Source organism: Lynx canadensis, chromosome E3 (genome assembly GCF_007474595.2).
Source record: "Lynx canadensis isolate LIC74 chromosome E3, mLynCan4.pri.v2, whole genome shotgun sequence".
Lineage (NCBI taxonomy): Eukaryota > Metazoa > Chordata > Mammalia > Carnivora > Felidae > Lynx > Lynx canadensis.
The window spans coordinates 22,683,424-22,705,780 of NC_044318.1; the positions used below are offsets into that span (position 1 = coordinate 22,683,424).

The 22,357-nt window shown below is 56.2% G+C and overlaps 1 protein-coding gene across 5 annotated transcripts; it reads right to left on the minus strand.

The window, feature by feature from the left end:
- Positions 1-3,720: 3,720 nt before the first annotated feature.
- On the minus strand, positions 3,721-11,936 carry SH2B1 (SH2B adaptor protein 1). Of its 5 annotated transcripts, none has more exons than XM_030300042.1 (9): positions 11,835-11,936; positions 8,781-9,808; positions 8,416-8,517; positions 8,077-8,168; positions 7,789-7,964; positions 5,938-6,150; positions 5,542-5,753; positions 5,259-5,430; positions 3,721-4,513 (listed from the first exon to the last, which is right to left on the minus strand). In XM_030300042.1, the coding sequence occupies exons 2-9, from the start codon at positions 9,717-9,719 to the stop codon at positions 4,137-4,139; spliced, it is 2,283 nt and encodes a 760-aa protein (XP_030155902.1). In that variant the 5' UTR covers positions 9,720-9,808; positions 11,835-11,936; the 3' UTR covers positions 3,721-4,136. The 5 variants fall into 5 exon arrangements, with proteins under 5 accessions (XP_030155902.1, XP_030155901.1, XP_030155903.1 ...); XM_030300041.1 differs by lacking the exon at positions 11,835-11,936 and adding an exon at positions 10,193-11,717; XM_030300045.1 differs by lacking the exon at positions 11,835-11,936 and adding an exon at positions 4,692-4,791 and having other exon boundaries at positions 4,405-4,513; positions 8,781-11,717.
- Positions 11,937-22,357: the final 10,421 nt, after the last annotated feature.

Below are 22,357 nucleotides of genomic sequence, written 5' to 3' on the forward strand. Positions count from 1 at the left end.
CTTTCTGTCTTCTGCTGACCCCTCCCCCAATTGCCTGGACTTCCTTGGTTGTAGCGAACTTCCTGTTCCAAACTCATGCCCCCAGTTCTTCCCCACTTCTACCCTCAGGCCTCCACCCTTCTCTTTCCCCGACCCCCATCCCGTTCCACCCACTCTCAACCTGTTTCTATTGTGACAGTCTCCTTCTTCCTCACCCAGTCTGCAGATACTCCAACCTTCAGGGGACTGGAGAGGGGGACAACATCCTTTTGGGGGCCAGAGGAAATGGTTCTAGAGGGACAAGGGGAAGTAGGGAGGGGAGAGGGTCAAGGGGACAGGGCAGAAGATGGTAACCCTACCCTCGGGAGGGGTTGCTGCAGCCATCAACAAGGGATTTAGTGTCCAAGCCCTGGTGAGCAAAGCCAGGACTGCCTGTCTCTCCCCCAAACTACCCCCCCTCCCCATTGCTCTAACTCAGCCTCTGGGAATGTAGCCTTCGGGGGCCCCCCCATCCCTGATAGGGAATCCCCCCCCACCCAAGAAAATGGGATACCCAGACAGCCAGGTAATCCAAGAGGCTACAGAATGTGCTGATGGCAGAGGGAGAGGGATAAATGTTTCAGGTTGGGGGCGGGAGTCACCCCCAGTCATGGAATGAGGGTCACCTCATCCCCCACTGTATTCTTTAATTCAAGGGGCTCACATGGCAGACCCCAGATGATGTGTGGTCTGCACTCCCCCCGACCCTGAAGTATCTCCTCCAGGGGAGAGAGGATCAGAGCTGCTCAGGTGCCGGGCACATCCCACAGGAAGAGGCATGAGGGAGGAAGGGGTGTCAAGGGAAGGGGGCTGGGAAGCTGGATAGGGTAGAGGTCCCAGACGGAAGGAATGGGGAGGGGGTAGCTCGATGGGGACAGGTCTAGGGGAAATAAGGACAGAACAGAGCTGGGGAAACGGAGACAGGGCTGCCCGGGTCAGAGGGAAGTCTGAGGAGCAATGGGGAAAAGGGACAGCAGGGAGCTGGCATGCGGCAGCCAGGTGGGTGGGGGCCCAGGGCTGGGTGCAAAGCCACAAGTTGTTGCTGAGCGGCTGGCCTTGGTGTCAGCTTCCTCGTAGAAGCAGCTGCTCTGAGCCCCCCACCCCCACCCCTGCTCCGGGATGGGGGCGTCTTTTGGTTGCTACCAGGGCAGCTGCTGGAGGAGCAGAGGGTAGCCTGGGCTGTGGGCAGGGGAGGAAAGGAGGGTGGAGAGAGGAGAGAGGTTCAGTGAGAGTAGCAGTGGAAGGTCAGGGAAGGGAAGAAGGAGCCTCAAGTCCTTCCTGCGTCTAGGCCTCCGGCTTCCTAAGATGGACAGTCAGCAGTCCAGGCCACTGAAAGGGTTCTCCAGGCTGCTTCCCTCCCTGGCACTCAAGTTCCTAAGCAGACAATGACAGAGGAGACGGCGAGCAAAGGAAAGGGAAGCCTCACTTTGGGGGAGCGGGCTGGCCAGCAGGGGTGGGTGGCACTTAAGGATTTAGCCCCCCATACTTCTCCTTCTCTCTGCCTGGACTTGGCGGGGAGGGGAGCCTTCTGGGTGAGTTGAGGACACGGTGCTCCTTCTGTCCCCCTTTCCATGGTTCTAACAAACCCCTCCCTTAAGCTGTGACCTGGGGATGGGGGCTCAGACAGTGGGGTCACATCCACAGGCACCTCCATCTGGCCCAGCACCCACCTTCTTAGGCCAGAATCAGGCTCAGCATCTGCCAAGCCTTTTGGTGCTCTCTGGCTTCTCCCCGCCACCACCTGGAGAAGTGACAGGGGCACAGTCTTAAAGGAGCAGGAATGCCCAAACATGGAGAAGGGGGGGGGGGGGAAGACTGGAGGGATCGCAGCTTTGAGGGAGTTGAGAGCAGGAGGCCGAAGGGAGGAAGGCTTTACAGGACACTGCTGCCAGCCGGGCCCTTTAAGGTGACTCCTACCTCCCCCAGCTTCCCAGAGGGAAAGCTGAAGCCAGAGAGGGAGAGCCACACGACAAGAGCTGCAAAAGGCTGGCCGTCAGGGAGCCTGGGGGTGCGGACCGGGAAGGCACTGGTTCTCTTGGATCCCTCCCGCTGGGGTCTCCAAGCCCACGGTTGTGGGTGTGCCTCCCCTCCTATGGGGGCTGAAGCTAATGGGAGAGGCCTGGTTCTGAAGGACAGGGACACAGAGCCTGGCCACTCCCTGACCGGTCCCAAACTTCAGCTCAACCATCCTTATAGCAAGGCTAGAGGGAAACAGTCTCTGAGGCTCTTCCAGCCAAGACATGCAGGTCCTGGAGTGCGGGGTGCTCCTTGTCCCCCTCCCCCACCCACTGCAGAAGGCAGGTTCCTGACGCTTGCTTGCGGGGTTTAGGGGGAGGGGGAGCCTCATAGCACCAGTTGCTGCTAGATTAGGAGGGGATCATGTCCTGCTTACCCTGGGGCGCCACAGCCTTCACTCACCACCTCACTTTCCAGAATACAGCACCCAGATGTCCATACCATCCCCTCCTTTGCAAGGTCAAGTCTATCCCCAGTCTCCTGAGGCCAAGGTTTGGGGGAGCCCCAGGGATTAGACAAAACTGGGAGAGCCAGCAGGCTTCCCCCAGCTAGCCCCCAGCCTGGGTGGCCTGCGAGCCCAGCTGTCTCCTGTCCATCTCCCAACAGGACGCAAGGCCCAGAATAGCAAGGTCATAAGCATGGGTAGGGCCTCCTGGAGGTGGGGGAACGGTGGCTGAGGGGCGTGAGAACGTAGGCTCCCTGCTTCCCCGGGGAAGGAAGGTGAGAGGCAGCGCTGGGTGGAGGTGAGGAGGGGAGAGGGCGAAGCCCAACAGGCGGGATTCTTCGGAACCCGGCCCCTCCTTGTGGACACCCACCACCCACAGGGCTGCAAACCCATGGCAGCTCAGAGGCAGAGGGCAGAGCCTGGGTTTAATGGGGGCACTGCAAGGAGTGAAAGGGGTTGCAAACTCCGGCCCACGGGGCTGGGAAGGCCACGTGAGTGAAGTGGGCCAGTAGGGATGGAGCAGATGTGGAAAGAGAGCGGAGGAGCACGTGAGGGTGGATCTTCTGATTTTCTGGAGACGCCAGTCATCTGAACTTGTAGGTGAAATCCCAATGGAAACACTGTCCAGGCCAAGCAAATCGTATCAGCAGCTCCAACCCAAACGAAACTGCCCATTTTACAGGTGAGGATCCTGAGGCCTGGAGAGGCTAACACCTGGCCTAGGCCAAACAGCAAAGGAGAGGAAAAGCTAGGAGTCATCTACCCCCCAGCTTCCCAGCCTGGCCCCGAGAAGGGGAGCAGCCAGCCTGCCCTGGGCCCCTCTGCAGCCAGACTCTGTGGCTGCCACATTCAACCTCTCCCAACACGGCCACTGTGCCCCAACCCCGCCCCCACGATCTCCCTCTGCCTGCTTTCTCCCTCGGGTGGGAAGCCTTAACTGAAGAACTTAGAGCAAGAAGGGTCCTTGGAGGTTGCCGATCCTGCTGTTCACTGTCCGGTCCCGTTAAGAGAACTTGGCCGCAAACCCCGAGAAGCACTATTGGGCTCTGCGCTTACCGCTCAACAAACAGGACCGCCCACGGGGGAGCAATGGGCCGAAAGCACAGGGCTGGAGGGCAACAGGGACTTGATCTGACGCAGCCTTCTGGCCTCTCAGCTCTGGAGCGGGCAACGCCGAGTGGGCTGCTTTCCTGCCCCACCTGCCCCAGCCCCCGCTGCAAACAGTGGCCACAGCCATCACGACGGAACTGAGATAAACCCTTTTATTTATTTATGCTTCTCCATTTTGTTTAAAACAACAACAACAACCACCTTAATATAACGGACAGCCCTTCCCCCTCACCCTTCCTCGGGCTGGGGGGGTGGTTAATGGGGAAAAGGCCCCCAGGGGTGGGGCTGACCATAAGAGCCCCTCAGGGAGGTAATGGAGCCCAAATCCCCTGCCCAGGGGATGGGGCACCTGTAGTGTACGAACCGGGGAAGTTAACAGGGCTCTTGAACCTCTTCTTGTACCAACATATATGCCCTTGGCCGTCAAGGGTCAGGAAGCACGTGGGGAGGGGATTCCTACCGCTCCTCTACATCCCTGCCCAGCCCCAATCTCATGAACTAAGGGCTGGGGAGCAAGAAGAGTGGAGAAAGAGCGGGGTAGGGTGTCTCACACGAAGGAGTACTGGTTATTAATGGCTCTGGGATGGCCCCCTTCTTCTCCATCGCCCCCTAGTGGTAACTGCTGCAGCTGCACCATTGGGGTGGCCCCGGGGTCCCCACCAGATCCAGCGCCTCCCGGGGTCTCCGTGCCTGGCGCTACGGCCTCTTCCAATTCAACCACGGGGACCAGCTCAACCACGGGGACCAGCTCTTCCTGGACCCCTCCACTGCCCGCTTTCTCTTTCTCTTGCCTCTCTTTGGCTGCTGCGGCTGCTGCTGCCGCCACTTCTGGCGCCCCCGACGCCTCTTCTGCCCCAGGATGTGGGGGATCTGTCCATGAAGGGGGTTCAGGGGGCTGGGGTGGGTCATGGGAGGTGTTCGGTTCTGGATAGGAACGGTAAGAAGACAGACTGTGGAGGGGAGGCCAGCTCTTGCGGCGGCCTCCCCTGCACTCATCCCCCCAGAAGCCACGTGCTATCTCCCCCACATCCCGTCTCCTGAGCAACCCCCCCGTCCATGGAAGATGGATCATGGGCGGCGGTGAGAGGAGGACCACACTTACACACAGTCACTCGCTCCGAAGGGCATGAGGGTGGAGGAGGCATCGGGGTAGCATCGATCTCCCTCGCACACCCCTGCATGGCTCCCGGCCTGCTCCCGGCCTGGGGGAGGGGGAGGGGCAACGTGGGGACAGATGGGACGTTGGGGTGGGGAAAAGGAGAGATCAGACAGGGACGTCAGACATCGAGGGAGGAGGGGGGGGGGGATCAGACCGAGCATCCCCCAGGAGGGCAGGCCCAAGGTGAGATTGTGACAAAGGGCAGAGACAAGACTGGAGAGGACCGATCCAAGAGACACACAGATGATGGAACAGAGGGGTCTGATGGAATGGGGATGCACCGGCCCAGCTTCTGCTTCCTCCCGGCTCCAGTGAGGAACCTCTGCCTCCCTACGTCCTCAGTGTCCTGCCTCCCCTCCAAGAGCCCAACACCCAGGAGCCTGCTCTGCCCTACTCTCCCTAACGAAGCCTCTCCTCCTCACAGCCCCCCGCCCCGTCTTGCTGGCACACACACCTCCTCGCTTCTTGGGTGCACGGGCACCTCCTCCCCTGCAGACCTGCTCTGCTCACCCTGCTGTCGCTGGGAGGACACGACATAGCTGACAAGAACAACGTCACTGGAGCCTCCAGACTCCAGAGGGATGGGGTGCACTCGGAAATGCTCGAGCATATCGAAAATGGACTGGAACCACAAGTGCTGGACCCGGCACTGACCCTCCTCGTTCAGCGACAGGCGCAGGTGCTGAGGGCAGGATGAGCAGAGTGAAGCGGGAGCCCCTCTCCCCTGCACGGCCACGTTCCCCCGCTCCACCCGCGGGCTCACTGCGTGCCGCACGGACTCTTCCTCACTCACCTTGGCCTTGCCCTGGAAGTTGAAAGTGAGGACGTATTCACCCCGTCTCGTCTCACTCTGACGTACCAGGAAGACGCCATGGGAGCCGGTGCCTCCGGCCAGCACTAGCTGGGCGGCCTTGAGTCGAGAGAGCATCCCGTGGAACCAAGGATACCCTGAGAGGGGCTGGTCCCCTTCACCTCCCTCTGACTCCCCCTGGAACAGGAATGATCCTTCAGGAAGGAGAGAGGGAGGGAAACCGGGGTGTCAGGGAAGCCTCCCCCATCCTGGGAGAAGAAAAGCCTTGCTTTCCCCTCACACGTCACCTCCCTCCCCCGGGTCAGATCCTTCAGGATCCCGAGAGGAGAGTCTCCCGAGGGCGGGCAACCGGGCCTGGACGCAGACACACATTCTCACCTCTGGTACCTGTGGCCGTCTCCGGAGTGTCCAGGGGTGGGTAGGGAGCTGAGAGGGGATGGGCTGTGCCTGCTGGGGGTCCCTCTTCGATGGGGATACGGGGGGGCAACTCTGGGGGAAGCAGTTCCATGGAGTCAAAATGGGAGGCGGCGATGGAGGCGGAGCTGGGGGAGATGGACGCCGAGGGGCGGTCTGAGAGGCCCCCGTAAGCCCCTGGAAAACAAGGGAGGAGGGCCAGGTTGAGAAGCCGAGAAACTACTCTTTGCCAGGACTGGTCGGCCACCAGCCAGTCTGTCCTGCGCGCACCGGCACGGTCGGCCGGCCGGAATGCCGGGTCCTTCTGTCGGCGGCGGCCGCTGCTGTTCTCCCCCTCCGGCTCCCGACTTCTGCCTCAGGCCCTGCTGAGGGACCACAGACGGACCGTCCGGAGGGCCTGGAGTCCAACGCACCTCTAGTTTCTCTGAATCGACAGCTGAAATGACAGCGACTGTCGCGGAGGTGGGCGTCGCGAAGAATCCCTCGGATATTTTCGCATCACATAGGGTCCTTTTCCGGCCTTCAGGACCAACTCTCCAACCCTCAGAGACATCAGAGATCCTCCTACCGATCTGCCCAACCTAGGCGACCTGACCTTCACGTTAACTCGTGTCCCTGTGCTCTCTATGCTAGCCTGAGCATCCTCTCCGATTTGCCCAGGGCTCCCGGGCTCCCCCGCCCCCATTGCAGGGCTGTGCTCTCGCCCTCTGCCTCCTCCTCCAAGCCCTGTTCTTTCCTCTCACCTCCTCTGTGTAGTATCCTGTCTATCCCACCTTCCCCGACTCTCCGCTTCCTCTGAGCTCCCGGGAAGCTCTCTGCCTGTGCTGCTCAGAGAACACGAAGTACAGGCTCTCCGTGTTAGCGTCCTGCTTTCCAGAGGGAGCGAGAGCCCGTCAACTCAACTAGACCGGGAGCCCACGGAAGGCAAGAAGCTCGTCTCAGGCATCTCCGGGCTCCCCTATCCTGCCCCAGAGCCTCGCACAAGGTCAGGGAGGTAGCAGGGCATTGCTGAATGTCTGCTGGTGGCAGGCCTGAGCCTACGGCAATGGCGTACGTTGTCAGCGCTCAGAAGACAGGTGTAGTGGTGCAGGAAGCGGACCGGCGTGGCCCCCGTCTTTGTCAGTGACTCTCAGGTGACCTCAGAAAAGCCATTTCCCCTCCCTGGTCTTAGCTGCCTGAGGGGTCTGGAAACGAGGAGATTGGACCTAATGACTCGTAAGGTCCATCCTAGCTCCAACATTCTTTAATCCATTTGTTTCCTCAGTGATCACAGCCAGGCACCATGAACCCTACACCCAGAACAGAGGAGCAGGAGAGACAGTATAATGGAGTCTACAAAGGTGAACTGGGCCAGGCAGATGCATGTCTTTGGGCGTGCCTGTGTGTGGGTAGGGCCTGTGCATCTTTAGTCAGGCCAAGAAGTACAGAGTCGAGAGAAGATCTCGTGCCGTTGACACGTGTACAGAAATGCACGGTAAGAACAAAACAAAGATGTGTACGAAGTGTTCCGGGAGCTCGGAGAAGGGAACCACTATGTCCAGCCAGAGTGGACATCTGCACAAGGCTTACGGAAAAGGAGAAAAGGCCGGACACGGAAGGCTGGACGGGAGTTCGCCTGGGGTTCGTGCGAGGCGGCGATGGCGACGGTTCTAAGTGGCAAACTGCGGTGTGGCACGTACGGGGACAAGGGACGGGCAGTCGGTGGGTGACAAGAGGCGGCTGAGGGGTGGGACTGGGGTGCGCGGTAGAGTCGGGAGGGAGGGCCTGGCACGGTGGGGTTCTGAAGTTCACGGCGCTCTAAGGCTCCGCCCTTACCCTGCGACAGGCGGTCATTGCTCTCGCTGGGTCCCAGCAGCAGATCCTGGCTGGGCAGGCTCTCTGAGTGATTGAGGCAGGGCAGCTCCAGGCTGTCTGTATTCTCCCTCGTAAGGAATGAGGTCCCAGGGGCCAGGGGGAGTGTCATGGGGCGGGGACTGGTAGCGGGGCAGGGTCTGCAGAGACAGGGAAAATGGTGTTGTGAGGCAACTCACCAGTGACAGCCCCAAGGCTGCTCCCCACCCCCACCGGGTCCCCTCAGTGACAGCAGTCAGGCTCCTCACTCACCCCGGGCTCAGGCATTCTTGGATGTCAGACACCCAGGCCTTCACATGTAGAGCATCAACTGTCTCCAGGATGTACTCGGAGGGGCCTTCCACCTATGGGGACAAGAGGAGGCCCACGGGCCACTTCCAGGTCCGGAGGCCCTTAGCCACCCCTGCTGACAGCAAGAACACCCTCCCCCCCTTTCCTCCTCCCGGAGGGGCTACTGCCCCAGACACACTCTCGAGGCCCTGGGCAACATACAGGCACCTCCTGTCACCAAGTTCCTTGTTTCAGTGTGCTGTCCTAGCTTTCTCCCCAGAACAAGCGCTCCCCGAGGGGGCAGGAGCCCAGAGCCCCTACCTTAACCACAAACGTGTTCTCCCGGTCAGGCATCTCCAGGGCTGTGGTTGTCCGCACGTCCGTGATGGTAGAGCAGGGAATGCTGAGTCGAGGCCGAGACGCCTAAGTTGGGAAAGAAAGCAAGAGCCAAACTTTCGGTGTGCAGGGACCCCCTTTCACTTCCCTCCCAAGCCCTAAGGGAGTCAGACAAAGGACCACAGCACTACTTTTGCGGTCCTGCCCACAGCTGCTACCCCAGAGTCAGGAGCTTTAGAAACCAAAGCGAGCAGGGCTACGCGTGTGGGCTGTCCCACTCCGGTGGCTCGATCGCCCCGCTCCCGGCGGTTCCCCACCCTCCTCGGTTCCCCACCCTCCTCAGGCCTCACCTTGGGCGGTACAAAGAACTCCAGACGGCTTCCTCCTCCTCCTTCTCCTTCACTTCGAAGCAGTAAGCGACACTTCTGCCACTGAGGCTGCCCTCCTCCCCCTGAGGTAGGCCCAGCTGCCCCTCCTCCCCGGCCCACTCCGGCTGGGTCCGGGGCTGCCTCTTCGGCCCCCATGAAACTCAGCAGCTCTTCCCTCTGCACCATCCCTGCTCCATCCTTCAAGGCCCCCCCGCCCCGACTGAGTCTCAGCCTCTCAAATCGGTGAGTCCATCTGTCCCCGGGGGATGTTCCATCACTAACCAGTCCCCTGCCAATGGTCCCAGCCCCGCCAGAGGAGTTGGAGTTGCTGTTTCCACCCAGGACTGGGGGGCCCGATGAGGTCTCGAGGGGCCCAGCCGGGGAGGGTGGGTCAACGGTCCCCCGCCACTGCAGGATGCCGCGGACTGAACCGCGGACCGAGCGACCCACGGAGCGGAGAGAGAAGCGTTTCTTTAGCTTCGGCTTCGAGGAGGTCGTAGAAGAGGAAGAGACTGAGGAAGGGAGGGGGCCGGCCAGGTCCTCAGATGATCGAGAAGGGCCCAGCACAGCCAGGGGCCCACCCACCCTGCAGCTCTCAAGGGACAGGTCGTGTGGCGGGATCTCCACACCGGGACTCAGGGGAGCCAGGATGGGTGGTGAGAGGGAGCCGGAGGCCCGGGCCACCTCAGCTTCAAAATGCTGCAGGAAGAGCTCAGCAAAACGGCGGGAGAAGGCAGCCTCAGCCCCGGGCCCTGCATACTGGGGGTGGGAGGCCAGGTAGAGGCGAAAACGGCGGGCAAAATCCAGGGCGGCAGCCCGGGCGTGGGACTCACAGAACTCCCGCCAACTCGGGGGAGGGGGTGGTGGCAAAGGGGGAGGGGAGGGGGAGGCCCCGTCCTCCGGGGAAGGGGCACCATTCATGATGGTCCCCAGGAGGTGGAGAGGGGGAGCCTGTGGGGAGGGGCAGCAAAGAGGGAAGCGGCCAGAAGACACGGGGTGAGCGACAGCAGCTGCAGAAGGAAGAGAGGCACATACACCGAGTCACTGCTGAGGTGGGACTGGGGGCAGAGCCCCACCCCGAGCGGACTCCCCACTCTGGTCTGGACTCCTCGGAAAGCAGTGGGGAACACACCACACCGCCTCCCTTCCCTTTCCCAGAGCCTCACACCCCACACACCCCATTCAGCTGGCTCCCCGGGGGGGGGGGTGGGGGGGGGGAGGGAGGTGCACCTGCCCCGCTGCCTTCCCAACCCACTCCCCCTGGTTCTGGTTCCAAGAGCGACACGCGGCCGCAAAGCACCTGCCTCTAAAAAGGAGTCTTTACCACTCACACCACCTCCCTTCTCCAAAACAGGTCCTTCGAGGTTTATCACATGCTTCCCATGTGTTCTTACCTTTCCCTGCAACAGGCTTTAGTAACCTTGATAATAGGTGAGGAAACCGAAGCTCAGAGAAGTCTCAGAACTCCAAGTCTACGGTTTTGCCCACTGCATAGTCCTCGTCCCCAGGGACTGGCTGGACCAGCCTGTCACAGCCCCTCCCTGCCCCAGCTCTCAGGGAGCTAGGTCTGCAGCGCTTAGAGACCCTGCCTCGCGCGTCCTGAGGTCCAGCTCTGGGGAGGGAGTCTGCTCAGTCAAGAGGCGGAATGGATGATGGACTGAAACCAGAACTGTCCTGAAAGCGGACCCCAGGGCCCAGCACCCCAGCACGGTGTGACAGAGGCTTGGAATGGCCACAGCCCAGTTCTTTGTGCCTTCAGCCTGGGGCCCAGAAGCAGCAGCACCAGGCAGCACCAGGCGGGGGAAGACTGTGGGTTGGGTCAGGGCAAGTCTTTCTTGGCCACAAAGTAAATAAAACATAACAGGGAGCTGGGGCCCTAGGGTTTCTCACTTCCTCTTCTTTCACTGGGGAGGGTGCCCTAAAGGCTGGTGAGCCTGGTGGTTAAGGCTGTGGGACGTGGAGTTGGACCTGGGGTGAAATCCCAGCTCGGCCACCTATTAGCTGCGTGATCTTGAACAGATCCTATGTCCTCTCGGAACTGCGGGCGTGTATCTATAAAACAGAGCTCATGATCCCTAACTCCTAGACTCGCGGGGAGAATCAAACGGAACCTGTCAGGGCTTGGCAGAAAGCAAGCACACCATAAATGCCTGCCCCATTATTACTATCTTTATGGGTTCCAATTTTTCCAAGAGAGAAATCAGAGAAAGGAAGAGGCTTCCCAAGCTCTTACAACTAGCAAGTGGCAGAGCTGGGCCTGGCATTTATAACCCATGGCTCTTTGTTAGTGTTCCTCCCCCATATTACGTTGGATGATGACTGGCACCAGGGCTGCGGGGAGGACAGCTCAGGAAAGTCTCCCCAAACCTCAGACTCCTGCTCAGACCCACAACCAGCGACCCCTCCCCTTCCTCCTTGGCCTAGATCCTACACATTCAGATGGCTCCAACCACAGGGACAATTCCAAACCAACGAGAAGCCAGGAGACGCAAGAGTCATGGAGCACAGGGGAACCGAGCCAAGAGGTGCAGACGCAGCAGGGAGAGCGATCTCCAGGCAGTGGCCACCTCGGCTCACACAGGCCCGCCCAACCCTCTGCACCACTGGCAGACCCGGCCCCCTTCAGGCCCGCTGACCCTGCGGCTCCTGAGCTAGTGACTCAGTTTCTCTTCTGCCAAGCAAGCCTCAGACACATTCCCCCGGTGCACCTGCCTCTGGGCTCAGTTCTGAAATTTCCCGAAGGGCGGGTGGTGGAGGGTGCAGGCTCCGCTCCCGGCTCGGACCCTCTGGGCCCGGTGGTCAATGCACTCCGACCCGACCCTACTCCCTGGACACCCTCGACCCGCCCATTCCCCGGGGCCGCAGCCGCCTCGGGACCAGCCCCGTCTGCTGCACTCTCCGGGGCCGAGCGCCCCTCCTGCCTCTGCCCCCACCCCCCACGCCCGCCCCCACCCAGGGCTCCTCTCAGGCGCCGGGGCCGGGTCGCGGCGAGGGAAGAGGTACTTGAAGAGGGGGGGGTTCCGGTTCCGGTCCCACCTGCATCTCGGTCCCCGCGGTTAGCTCCGGCGGCGGCGGCAGCTCCCGCTCCCTGCCCCTCCCCCCGCACTCCGCGACTAGCTCCCAGGCCGCTTCTGCGCAGGCGCCGGGACCCCTTTTCCCGTCACCGAAGGAAGCGACCATAGAGAAGAGCTGCGAGAGGGAAGGGCACCTATACGCTCAGTTCCGCCACCTTCCTAGTCCGTGCAAACCCATCGAGTGCTCAGAGGGGGGTGACCCTCGGACAGCTGAGGGGCTTCTCCGCTTGCTCCTAAAAGGGACCCCAAAAGCAGTCATGGGCAGGGGGTGGATGCCACCAGGCGGCCTCTCGAAGGAAAGTCGGGACAAAGGAAGAGGCGTCAACCACGAGAAGCCACCTTAGGGGATAGAGTTTCGAGGCCCTGGTGCAGGCTAGAGTAGCCACCGGGTACCGGAAACCAGCGAGATGAGGAGGCCCTTTCCAAGGCCCGCCGCAGCCTAGAGCGTCTGGCCCTGCGGCTGCGGGGTTCGCAGACACCGCCCCCGCGGAGCCCGGCGAGGGAAGACGCGGGTGACCTTGGTGGAGGCCCCGAGAAGAGGCGGAGCCTGAACTTACGACCTTGGCTTCCCGGAGGAAAGAGACTGGAGGTCTAGGAGGCTCCATCTGAGAGAGAAGTAAAGATGAAGGGCAGAAATAAAGACATCACTTTGGGCGTGCTTGTGGGACGTCGCGGGGGGCAGGTGGACATACAGTGGACATACAGTCTGGAGCTCAGGAGAGACATAAAGACCAGACACAGAAATGGAGAATCATTAAGGTATAGAGAGCCGTTGAAATCATAAGCACAATGAGATCAGTCATCTCAGGTCTCTCGCTGACCCAGCTCCAACTGGCCTACCTAAGCAATAGGGGAATCTTGGCTGAAGCGATTGAAAAGAGCGGCTCTAGCTTGTTCAGGGACAGTTGAATAAAAGAGCCAAAAGATAGGAGAAACCTGTGGTTCTTTTCTAGGCTCTTCTTTCCCCATGCACTTGGCCTCACTCGCAGGCCGGCCTATCTCAGTGGTAAAATGGCTTTCTTTGGCTCCAAACTTAAGTCCTAATAGCTTAGCAACTCAAGTAGAAGCAGCATGCTTCTTTTCTGAGATTTGCAATCACATTTCCAGAACTGACCTTAGCTGATTGGCTTGGATCATATACTCATCCCGGAACACAAGAGACTGGAGATGGATAAATCCCCTGACTCACACAAGAATGTTTATTCAAGGCTGAGGCTGCCAGATGGAGTTGGAAAAATTCGTTGTAGAAGGCAAGTTCCTGCCTAGCCAGCTGTACTCCCCCAGCTCTGCCTCTGCTCTAACCAAGCTGACATCAGCCCGCAGGTGGCCTTGGCTAAGGTCTTCATCGCTGTCTTTGTCCATGCATCTTCCCAGTTCGGAGGAAGATGTCAATTCCTCCCTCCTCCCTGAAACCCTTACACACACTTCCTCTGTAGTTTCCAGTGTCTGCAGTCTCTGAGGTTTCTCCCCACTGTTTCTAGGAGAGAGGCACAGTTGAGGAATGCAGAAAGGCAAGGGTCTAGTGATGATGAGTTAGGTTTGGAAATGTGTCTCAGTTGTCCGATAAAACTTTCTGCAACGACAGATGTTCTGTATCGACACTATCCAGTGTGGAAACCATTAGCCGTGTGTAGCTATTGAGCACTTGAAATGTGGCCAGTGTGACTAGGGAATGGAATTTAAGTTTTAATTACAGTAGCCACATGTAGGTAATGACGACTGTATTAATGCAGGAGCGGTCAAGGACAACTAGGCGGAGCTGTCCAGCAGAGATAGGGCTACAGTGAGCTGCATAAAGCAGTTTGGTGGCGATCAGAAGTGAGTAGTGAGTGGTTGAAGCCACGGACATCAGTGAGAGTGTGCAGGCAATATCGGTAGAGAGAATAGGGCCCCGGACCTAATTCTGGAAAACAAGCCGCACTTAACAGGTAGGCAGCAACACGGGAATAGAAAGCGCCAAGATGATGTCTTAGGTCACGTTTCCCAGAAGCACACCTTGAGAGGAGGATTTGTGTGCAAGTGATTTAGTCAAAAAGTGCTACCAGAAGAAACCAGTAAGAGTGGGAGAAGCGGGAGAGGGAAGGAAAGGAAACCAAGCAAACGTATGACCTCAGGCAGAGAGTAGTTCAACTTGATCCTGCAGGGGAGCTCTGGATGAAGGTTATGCCTCAGATTTGTCCAGAAACAACGGACATATACCCACGTTCCTCAGCTTTTGACAAAGGGATACTCGTGGAGACATCAATTTATCAAGGTGAAGCCCCCAGTGGCCTGAGGGCATTCCTCCAAAAAAGAAAAAAAGCTGGGCATTCTTACTCTCGGGAGAGAAACCACACAACAAAGTTGGGGGGGGGGGCAGTTGGGCAGACACATCACAGGCAAACGATTAAAAAGGAATCCATGGTCCTGACATGGTCTCCTACAGAAAACATTGACAACTAATGACGTGTGGCCGTGAACAAACGGTCACAAAAGAATTCTTGAGATGTTTTTGACGCAAAGAGGTGCTTTTATTATAGCACGGGGACAAGACCCATGGGCAGAAAGATCTTCACTTTTGCTGTATGACGGTGGTGTTTATATGCTTAGTGTTCAAGGGGGAGGGAGTGTGCAGGGAGTATTAGATCACAAATGTTTTCTTCGAATTTCTACTCGTAAAACCACTTTCGCAAGATTTCTCTGGTGCTTATCATTCGGTTCAATATTAACTATCGGTGAGATGTGCTGACAGTCACGAGACCCTTTAAGACTATAGCAGCCAGCACGTATTTGATCCTTGTCAGAACTCTGCAGGCTTTAGGTTAGTCTTCTAGGCTGAAGGTGAATATTTTTCTGCTTCTATCCCTCGGCAACTTAGCGACTGCTCAGCAACTTCGGTGAGAGGGATTTTAGGGAAGTGGGAGAAGCAGAAGCCAGGTGGTGGTGGGTTGAGGAATGAAGGTGAAGGTGAAGAAACAGGAGGAGGAATATGGAGAGCCGAGTCCTGAGGGAGACCTGATTACATGGAAAGTCTAAAGGGAGAGGATCCAGTAGAAAGGATAGTAATTGGAGTGAGGTTTGGGGGATGGTAGAACAGTAGGACCCAGGACCCACGTTAAGCCAAAGTATTCATATAAAAGGGAGAAGCACTTCTTCCGCAGGAACAGAGGATGTGATACTCAGGATGCTTTTAGCTACCAGTAACAGAGCACCCCCCACCCCCAACTCAAGGTCTCAGCACGAAAAGAGGAGGAGCTTACTGGTTCACGGAATTGAAAAATCAGAGGTGGGATGACTTCGGGCATGGCTGAAGCCAGAGGCTCTTATAAACGTCCATTTGAACTTGGTCTCAGTCTCCTAGCTCTGTTTTCCTCTGGACTGTCTTAATCCTTAGGCAGATGGTCCCCTCATGGGTGGCCAGATGGCTACCAGCAGCTCCAAGCGTACTTTCTACTAGCTTAGCAATCGTCCTGGGGAAAGATGATAGCTTTCCCAATAGTTCCAGTAAATGCAACAGGGTTGAGTCCATTGGCTCAGCTTGGGCCACCCAACGAGTGTCTGCTGTATAGTGAAGAATTTGGTTTTTGTCCCAGCTTCCCGGCACAGAGCTTTTTTTTTTAATTTCTAAAAAACATTTGTTTGTTTATTTATGAGAGAGACAGAGAGAAGGAGAGAGAGAGAGAGGCAGGGAGAGAAGGAGACAGAATCCCAAGCAGGCTCCACAGAGCCCGACACGGGGCTTGGACTCCTGAACCACAAGATCATAACCTGAGCCCACATCAAGAGCTCAACAGACTGAGCCACCCAGGTACCCCCCAGCACAGAGTTTTTGCTAATGAGGTAACTGATGGCAAGCCCCTAGATAGCTTCAGGCACTAAGCTGGTCACCAGAAAGACTAACTTTGTGATTAGAGGCTTGGGATTTTTAAAAGTTCGTTTATTTATGTAAATAATCTCTACACCCAACATGGGGCTCAAATTCACCCCCCCCCCCAGACCAAGAGTCACATGCTTTTCCAACTGAGCCAGCCAGGCTCCCAAGAGGTTTGGGATTTTGAGGCAGCTGGACCCCTGCCTTCCCTGGAGATTGAGTTCAGTCACATGGCGAGGACTTCATCAATCACGTCTAAGAAATGAAATGAAAAACTCTGGGCACTGAAACTCAATGGGGCTTCCTGGTTGGTGACCACATTGATGTGCCGGGAGGGTGGCATGCCCTGGTTCCATGGAGGGCACGCAAGCTCTGCCTGTGGACCCTCCCAGACCTCACCTCACTCTACGTGATCTTTTCATCTGGCTGTTGCTAATTTGTATTCTTTACTATAAAACTGTGATCGTAAGTGTTTTCCTGCATTCTGTGAGTTGTTCTAGCAAATTATCACACCTGAGGGGGGTCATGGGAAACTCCCGCATCTGGAGCAGGTTGGTCAGAAGTGAAGACGGATGGACTCCCCTTGCAGCTGGCGTCTCAAACGGGGACATTCTTGTGGAGGAGGGAGCCCTTACTTAGCTTGTGGGGTTTGAATTAACTTTGGGTTAGTTAGTTCAGAGTTAGTGCCAGAACTGAACTTCAGCACACCAGTTCGGGTTGGAACAAAAATGCTAACCCTGAACCAACATTTGTGATCACAAGGGTAGATGATGCTGATTGGTAAAGCGCTGGATCACGGACCCGTCGTCTGAAACTGGGATGGGCTGAGCACTGCGGAGTGTGGCTCTTCAAAGGAAAGCTAGGGTCTCTGTCAGGAGGGGAAGTGGTTGCTTGAGGGATTCTTCTGGAGGTCATCTTGACCCTAGCGCCCCCCTGGCGCCAAGAGATGGGGATTTCTCCTATTTTGTCCTCTTTCCTGGGATGTCAACTTCAGCTTTGGACCTCCTGCCCCTCCACATCATACTGTGCTCAACCAGGGTATTTTGACAACACAAAGTACTCTCGCTTCGCTTAGGCTCTGCCTCTGAACCCACAGGCACCATTCCCCTCGCTTCCGCCAGTCTTTCTCCTTCTAGTTTCACGCTTCAAGGGGTGGCCTCCTGGAGGAAGCCATGCACAGCCAACCCAGCTAGGCCGCCTCTGAAGTGCCTTCTACTCAGTAGCTTTTGTGTGACATTCACAAAGCACTTGCAACCGGAATGTCTCCAGTCGCATCTGAGTGACGGGTGTGATCAGAATTCGGTGTCTGGAGGGAAATCCAGGGCCAGGAGCGGGGTGGGTAGTGACTGGAAGCAGAGAGGAGGCTGGTGCTGACCTGGCCAGGGCAGTACAGTGGGGTTAGAACCAAGGAGAACGTCCAAAGAGATCGCTGAGGAGGCACTTCCAGGCTGGCCGGTGGGGAAGACTGAAGAATGCCCTTGAGCTTCCAATAGGTCTGTTGAATGCACTAGGACAAAGTTCTAGGTTCTGGTGCCCCATCTGTCACTGAGTTGCTGGCTAGCCTAGTACTTATTTCAGTGACATCAGACCCCACGCTCCCTTTAGAGGTTACAGCTGTAAGAAATCCTAGAGATCGTAAAATTTAACTTCATCACTCCATCCCCATTTTATAGATAATAAAGCAAGAGCTTCAAAAGTTGCAGTGGCTCATCTTTATCTTTAGCGTGAACTTGAATTCATAACTTGCTTGCCACTGAAAACGTCAGGACCCTTAATAAGCCCAACGCAAATGCTCAACTGAAATAATTCAACACATAATTCCTTCAACCAATGGTTCTTCACCTGCGTGTCAGGCACTCTTCTTGGGGTAAAAAAGGAGCTCTTACTGTCATGACCTGGTGAGACGGAAAACAACATCAACCCCACAAACCAACCAACAGGCAAACTGAGAAAATAATTTCAGATATTTAGGGGCTATGAAGAAAACCAAACAGGACCACTGATGTAGAGGGGAGCTGGGGGCTACTTTAGATAGAAAAGGTGACAGCTGAGGGGGACCTTAATGGCGGAAGAAATAGCCTGGGGGGAAAGCTACAGGGATGGACGCTGCCGGAAGAGGAAACAACCACTGCAAAGAGCCTGAGGTAGAAACAATCGTGGGAGGTCTGTGGAACAGAAGAATGGCCAGTGAGGCCAGGAGAGGGGGTGAGGGAAATCACAGGAGACAGGCTCCAAGAGATGGGCCACAGGGAGGAGTTTGGATTATTAATTTTATGACAGCTTTATTGATATATAATCCACCCACCATACAATTTGGCCATTTAAACTACAGGTTGGGATTTTGTTCTACGTGTTGTAAGGAGTCATGGAGGGGGGGTTAATTTCTGATCCACATTTTATTTATTTAAACTTCATACATTTCAAAGGGAATCTTTATTTTTATTTATTTATTTTTTTTAAAGTAAACTCTATACCGTGTGGGCCTCGATCTCATGACCGTGAGATGAAATCAAGTCACGTGCTCCACTGACTGAGCCAGTCACGTGCTCCTTCCGATCCACATTTTATTATCTTTTTTAAATGTTGATTTCTTTTGAGAGGGAGAGAAAGGGTGCGAGCAGGGAAAGTGCGGAGGGAGAGAGAGAATCCGAGGCAGGCTCTGTGCTCTCAGCACAGAGCCTGACCCAGGGCTTGAGCTCACGAACTGGGAGATCGTGGAGCTGAAACCAAGAGTCGGGACGCTTAACCGACTGAGCCCCCCGGGCACCCCCTGATCCACATTTTAAAGCCTGGTCTGACTGCTGTGTGGAGGGTGGATTGGCCAGATATTGAGGGGAACAGGAGCTGGGAGACCCATTGTAGAGGCCAGTGAGCTAACCTAGGTGACAGATGATTCTGGACCGAACCACAGTGTCAACAGTGGAGACAGACAGAAGTGGTCACCTTCAAGGTATGTTTTGGAAAGATGACCAGCAGGACTGGGTTAACGGGTTAGATGTTGGGGCTGAGGGGAAGGAAGAAAAGTGGTGCTGTGTGTATTCAGATGTGTAAGCACACAGCCTGGGGAGAGCGGAGGGTCGTGTTTTGGACACGTTATGTTTGTAGCACCACGTGGTGGCACCCTTGGAAGAAGCCTCATCCATGGTTCAAGTGCAGTCATTCAGAGGCCTACAGTGGCCAGGCAGAGGATACAGAGATAAAGGAAGCCCAGTCCTGGCCCTACTCAGGCCACTCAGTCTCAGAGAGGGGAAACCAAGAATTAGGCCTCAGGGTATTAAATGCTGTGAGACAGCTTATCTGTTAGGATGTATTTGAATGTAGACAACAGACGACTCTGACACAGTCTGACTTAAATAATAAGGACATTAGTCACCACACCTCAAGGAGTCATCTAAAACCCTCTGCCTTTTGCCCTCTTCTGGATTTTGGCTTCATCACTGACTGGAAATAAGAAGGGCAGAGTAGTGCCAGGCTTCACACCCAGACCCAGCAACACCCAGAGTCAGATGGCGGTCTCTCTCTTCGGTGTCTCCTTAAGAGTGAGGGGCCCTTGGGGCGCCTGGGTGGCTCAGTCAGTTGAGCGTCCAACTTCGGCTCAGGTCATGATCTTACGGTTCACGGTTTCGAGCCCTGCGTCGGGCTCTGTGTGATAGCTCAGAGCCTGGAGCCGGCTTCGGATTCTTGGTCCCCCTCTCTTTCTGCCCCTGCCCCACTCATAGTGTCTCTCACAAATAAAAATAAGCATTAAAAAAAAAGAGGGACCCTTCCCTGGAAGCCCCCCAAAGGAGATTCCTCTTACCAAACACTGGCCCCAAAGAAGTCACCCCCTAAACAACCCCCCCCGGCAAGAATAGGACCACCAGAAGCAGACCTGTCAGGATTTATTCCTGGAACTCGGGGAAGGGCCACCTTCAACAAAATCAGGGCCCTGCCTGGAGGAAGATGGAAAAATGCTGTTAAGCAGGAGCTCCAACGCATAGATTGCTAGGGGGGGGCCCAGAAGGCCATTTGATTTCAAGCGTGCCTTTTTAGAGTTCAACATTCTGCACAAAGAATGCAGTTTCTCTCTTTATAATCATACAAAAGACACGTCAGAAAGAGAAAAAACTTTCTCTACGCAAATTCACAGCCTCCTGAAGTCCTGATTGTTTTCCACTTCCTTTGTCGCTGTCCCCGCCGCCCCCTCCTCCCAATGCTGTTTCTCTATGGCAGCCAGCCTTCCACCTTCATTCGGCACCACTCACGAGCACACTCCCAGAGGGCTGGCTCCCCTCATCTCTGCAAGTCTGAGCCCACTCTATTCCTACTTCATCCGGTGGCTAGACCAGACTCATGCTCCCATGTCCCCGTACTGGACAGCTGTGTTCACTCTGCTCTTCAGCTTGTTCACGAGCACGGCTGGACATCTGGGGAAATTCCGTGCTCACGCTCCTGCTCTCCATCAGAGGCGGGCGACATCTCTCAGACTCCTCTGATACAAGAACACTGACCTATGACGATCTAGGCTTCTCTGGCCAGACACCTTCAAGTGGGGCTTTGAATCTGCCGGACTTTGGGGGCAGGAGGGTTGGGAAGTCGGACGGGTCACTTTCTTGAGGCAGAGGTGGCTTTGGTGCCATGAGCAGGAGGTGTCACAGACGAGTCTCAGTCCTGGCGTTTAGAGTTTGGTGGCAGTGGCAGTAATAGCAGCTGTCTTACCAGGTTCCGTAAGTTCCGTAAGGGAGCGGTTGCTCCGGCCTGTCCCACGATTCTGTAAGCTGCCCCAAACCCTTAAACACGTCCTCCTTCTGTGCAAACCAGCCAACGTAGACTCTGTTATCTGTAAATCAAGACTCCTAACTATTGCAGAGGATGCTACAGTCAACAGCGGGACAAAAGGTTTTCTCCCTCTGGACTCTTCCGAGCGTGGCGTTTTTCAAATTTCAGTCATTCGTGCACCGCATTCGCCCAACTCTGCCATATATTTATGCCACCCATATTACGTACCAACACTGGCTTTTAAGTTGACTCATTTTTTTAAGTGCAGTATTTGCTACCTTTTTTTCAAACTAATACATGTTCAAATAAACTAAAATAGAAGGGATTCGTTCAAATACCCCCCCCCCCCCGCCCCAGTCTCATATTCTGATAGTGGCCAATAGTGTCTTAAGAGACATTCCTAGGAGAGGAGTGAATGAAAGACAGGATAAAGACAAAGAAGCTCTTTTAATTACGGCCCCAGGCCTTCCTAAGTGGAGCTGATGGGTTGGAGGGCCAGGACAGACGTCTTAGCAAGTTCTTCATTTTATTTGAAAAGTATATTGGCAGTTACAGGACGGTACAGTGGTTAAGTGCGTACTTTTCTTGGAGTTTAGCGGTATTGGGTTCCTAAATCACCCTGAGGCTCAAGTTTTCTCACCTGTAAAACGGGGGAAAGAATGGCTTCAACCACAAGCGGTAACACTGGGAATGCTGAATGTGAACCAATATAAAGCATTTGCACAACGCCTGATCCACACAAAGCTCTAGTTCTGAGTTTCCCAAACTCCTTTGAGCTTGGGAAGCTGTGCGTTATAAATAAAGAGTTTCCCCATCTGTGCTCAGAGACCCTCTTGAATCATAATTTTTCAGGGAGGAATTAGGAAATCTATTTGAAACAAAACCCGTCAACTGAGCCTTAGGATCTGATGAGTTTCGGAAACATCAATCAGGGTTAAGCAGCTGCTGTTATCATTGCAAGGTGACGAGATGATAGATGTGAAAGCTAAAGGTCATTTGCTAGCCTTGCACTCACTCAGTCAACAGAAATTCACTGGGCACTCACTGGGTGCCCCGCCCTGTGTCAGGTGCCAGGGATACCGCAGGAACATGACAGGCTACCCTTACAGGCACCTGAGGCCAGTTCCTCAATCTTGGTATCATCAGTAAAACTGGATGAGTGGGTGGGGCGAAAATCAAGGGAATTAGCTCCTGGCCTGCTGAGGGGCTTCAGGGGTGGACGGCAGAACTGTCCCCGCCAGCTGTGTGACCCAGGCAGGCAGGGATTTGAGGGTCAAGGACTGTGGGACCTGGAGGCCCCTGGACCGTATTTCCTGCTTCCTGTCCAGCTCATTTTCTCAGAGCCAGATGTCAGAATCTCCCCATAAAGTAGATCCTACTGTTCCCATTTTACAGATAAGAAAACAAAGACTCGGCGGAGAGATGTGTCACACTTGCGTCCCACCCGCGAAAGGCTCCCAGGCCCGCCTCTTTTCGCCTGGCCGCAGGGCCTGGTCCTACCTCCGGCGGCGGCGGCTCAAGGGCCGCCAGATCTCTCGCCAGACCCCCGCAGTGGGTCGGACTCCAGGGGGCTTTGAGCCAGGCCGTTCCCGAGCAGGCCGCGCCGGGGCCGCCGCCGCCGCCGCCGCCGCCTCCGCCTCCCGGAGGCCGGCACCCTCGCTCCAGACCCGGCCTAGCCCTACGGGACTCCCACGACCAGCGCAAACACAGCACGCCCCACCCGGAACTACAACTCCCGTGAGCCTGCGGGGCTCTGGTGTGCGACCGGACGCTCCACGTCGGTCCCCGGCGCCGCCAAAGACACCTGCGTTGCCCCGTCAGTCCGCGAGGTTCGAGGTCCGCGAGCCTTGTGGAAACCGTCTCCCTCCCTCCCCGCC

Excerpts from the sequence above, each read along its gene's own strand:
- SH2B1 (XM_030300042.1), bottom strand. The coding sequence starts at position 9,719 with ATGAATGGTGCCCCTTCCCCGGAGGACGGGGCCTCCCCCTCCCCTCCC. Across the intron at positions 8,169-8,415 it reads AGAACACGTTTGTGGTTAAG|GTGGAAGGCCCCTCCGAGTA; the intron begins GTAGGGGCTCTG and ends TTGTCCCCATAG. Across the intron at positions 4,514-5,258 it reads GTCCTCCCAGCGACAGCAGG|AACCGAACACCTCCCATGAC; the intron begins GTGAGCAGAGCA and ends GTTCCTATCCAG.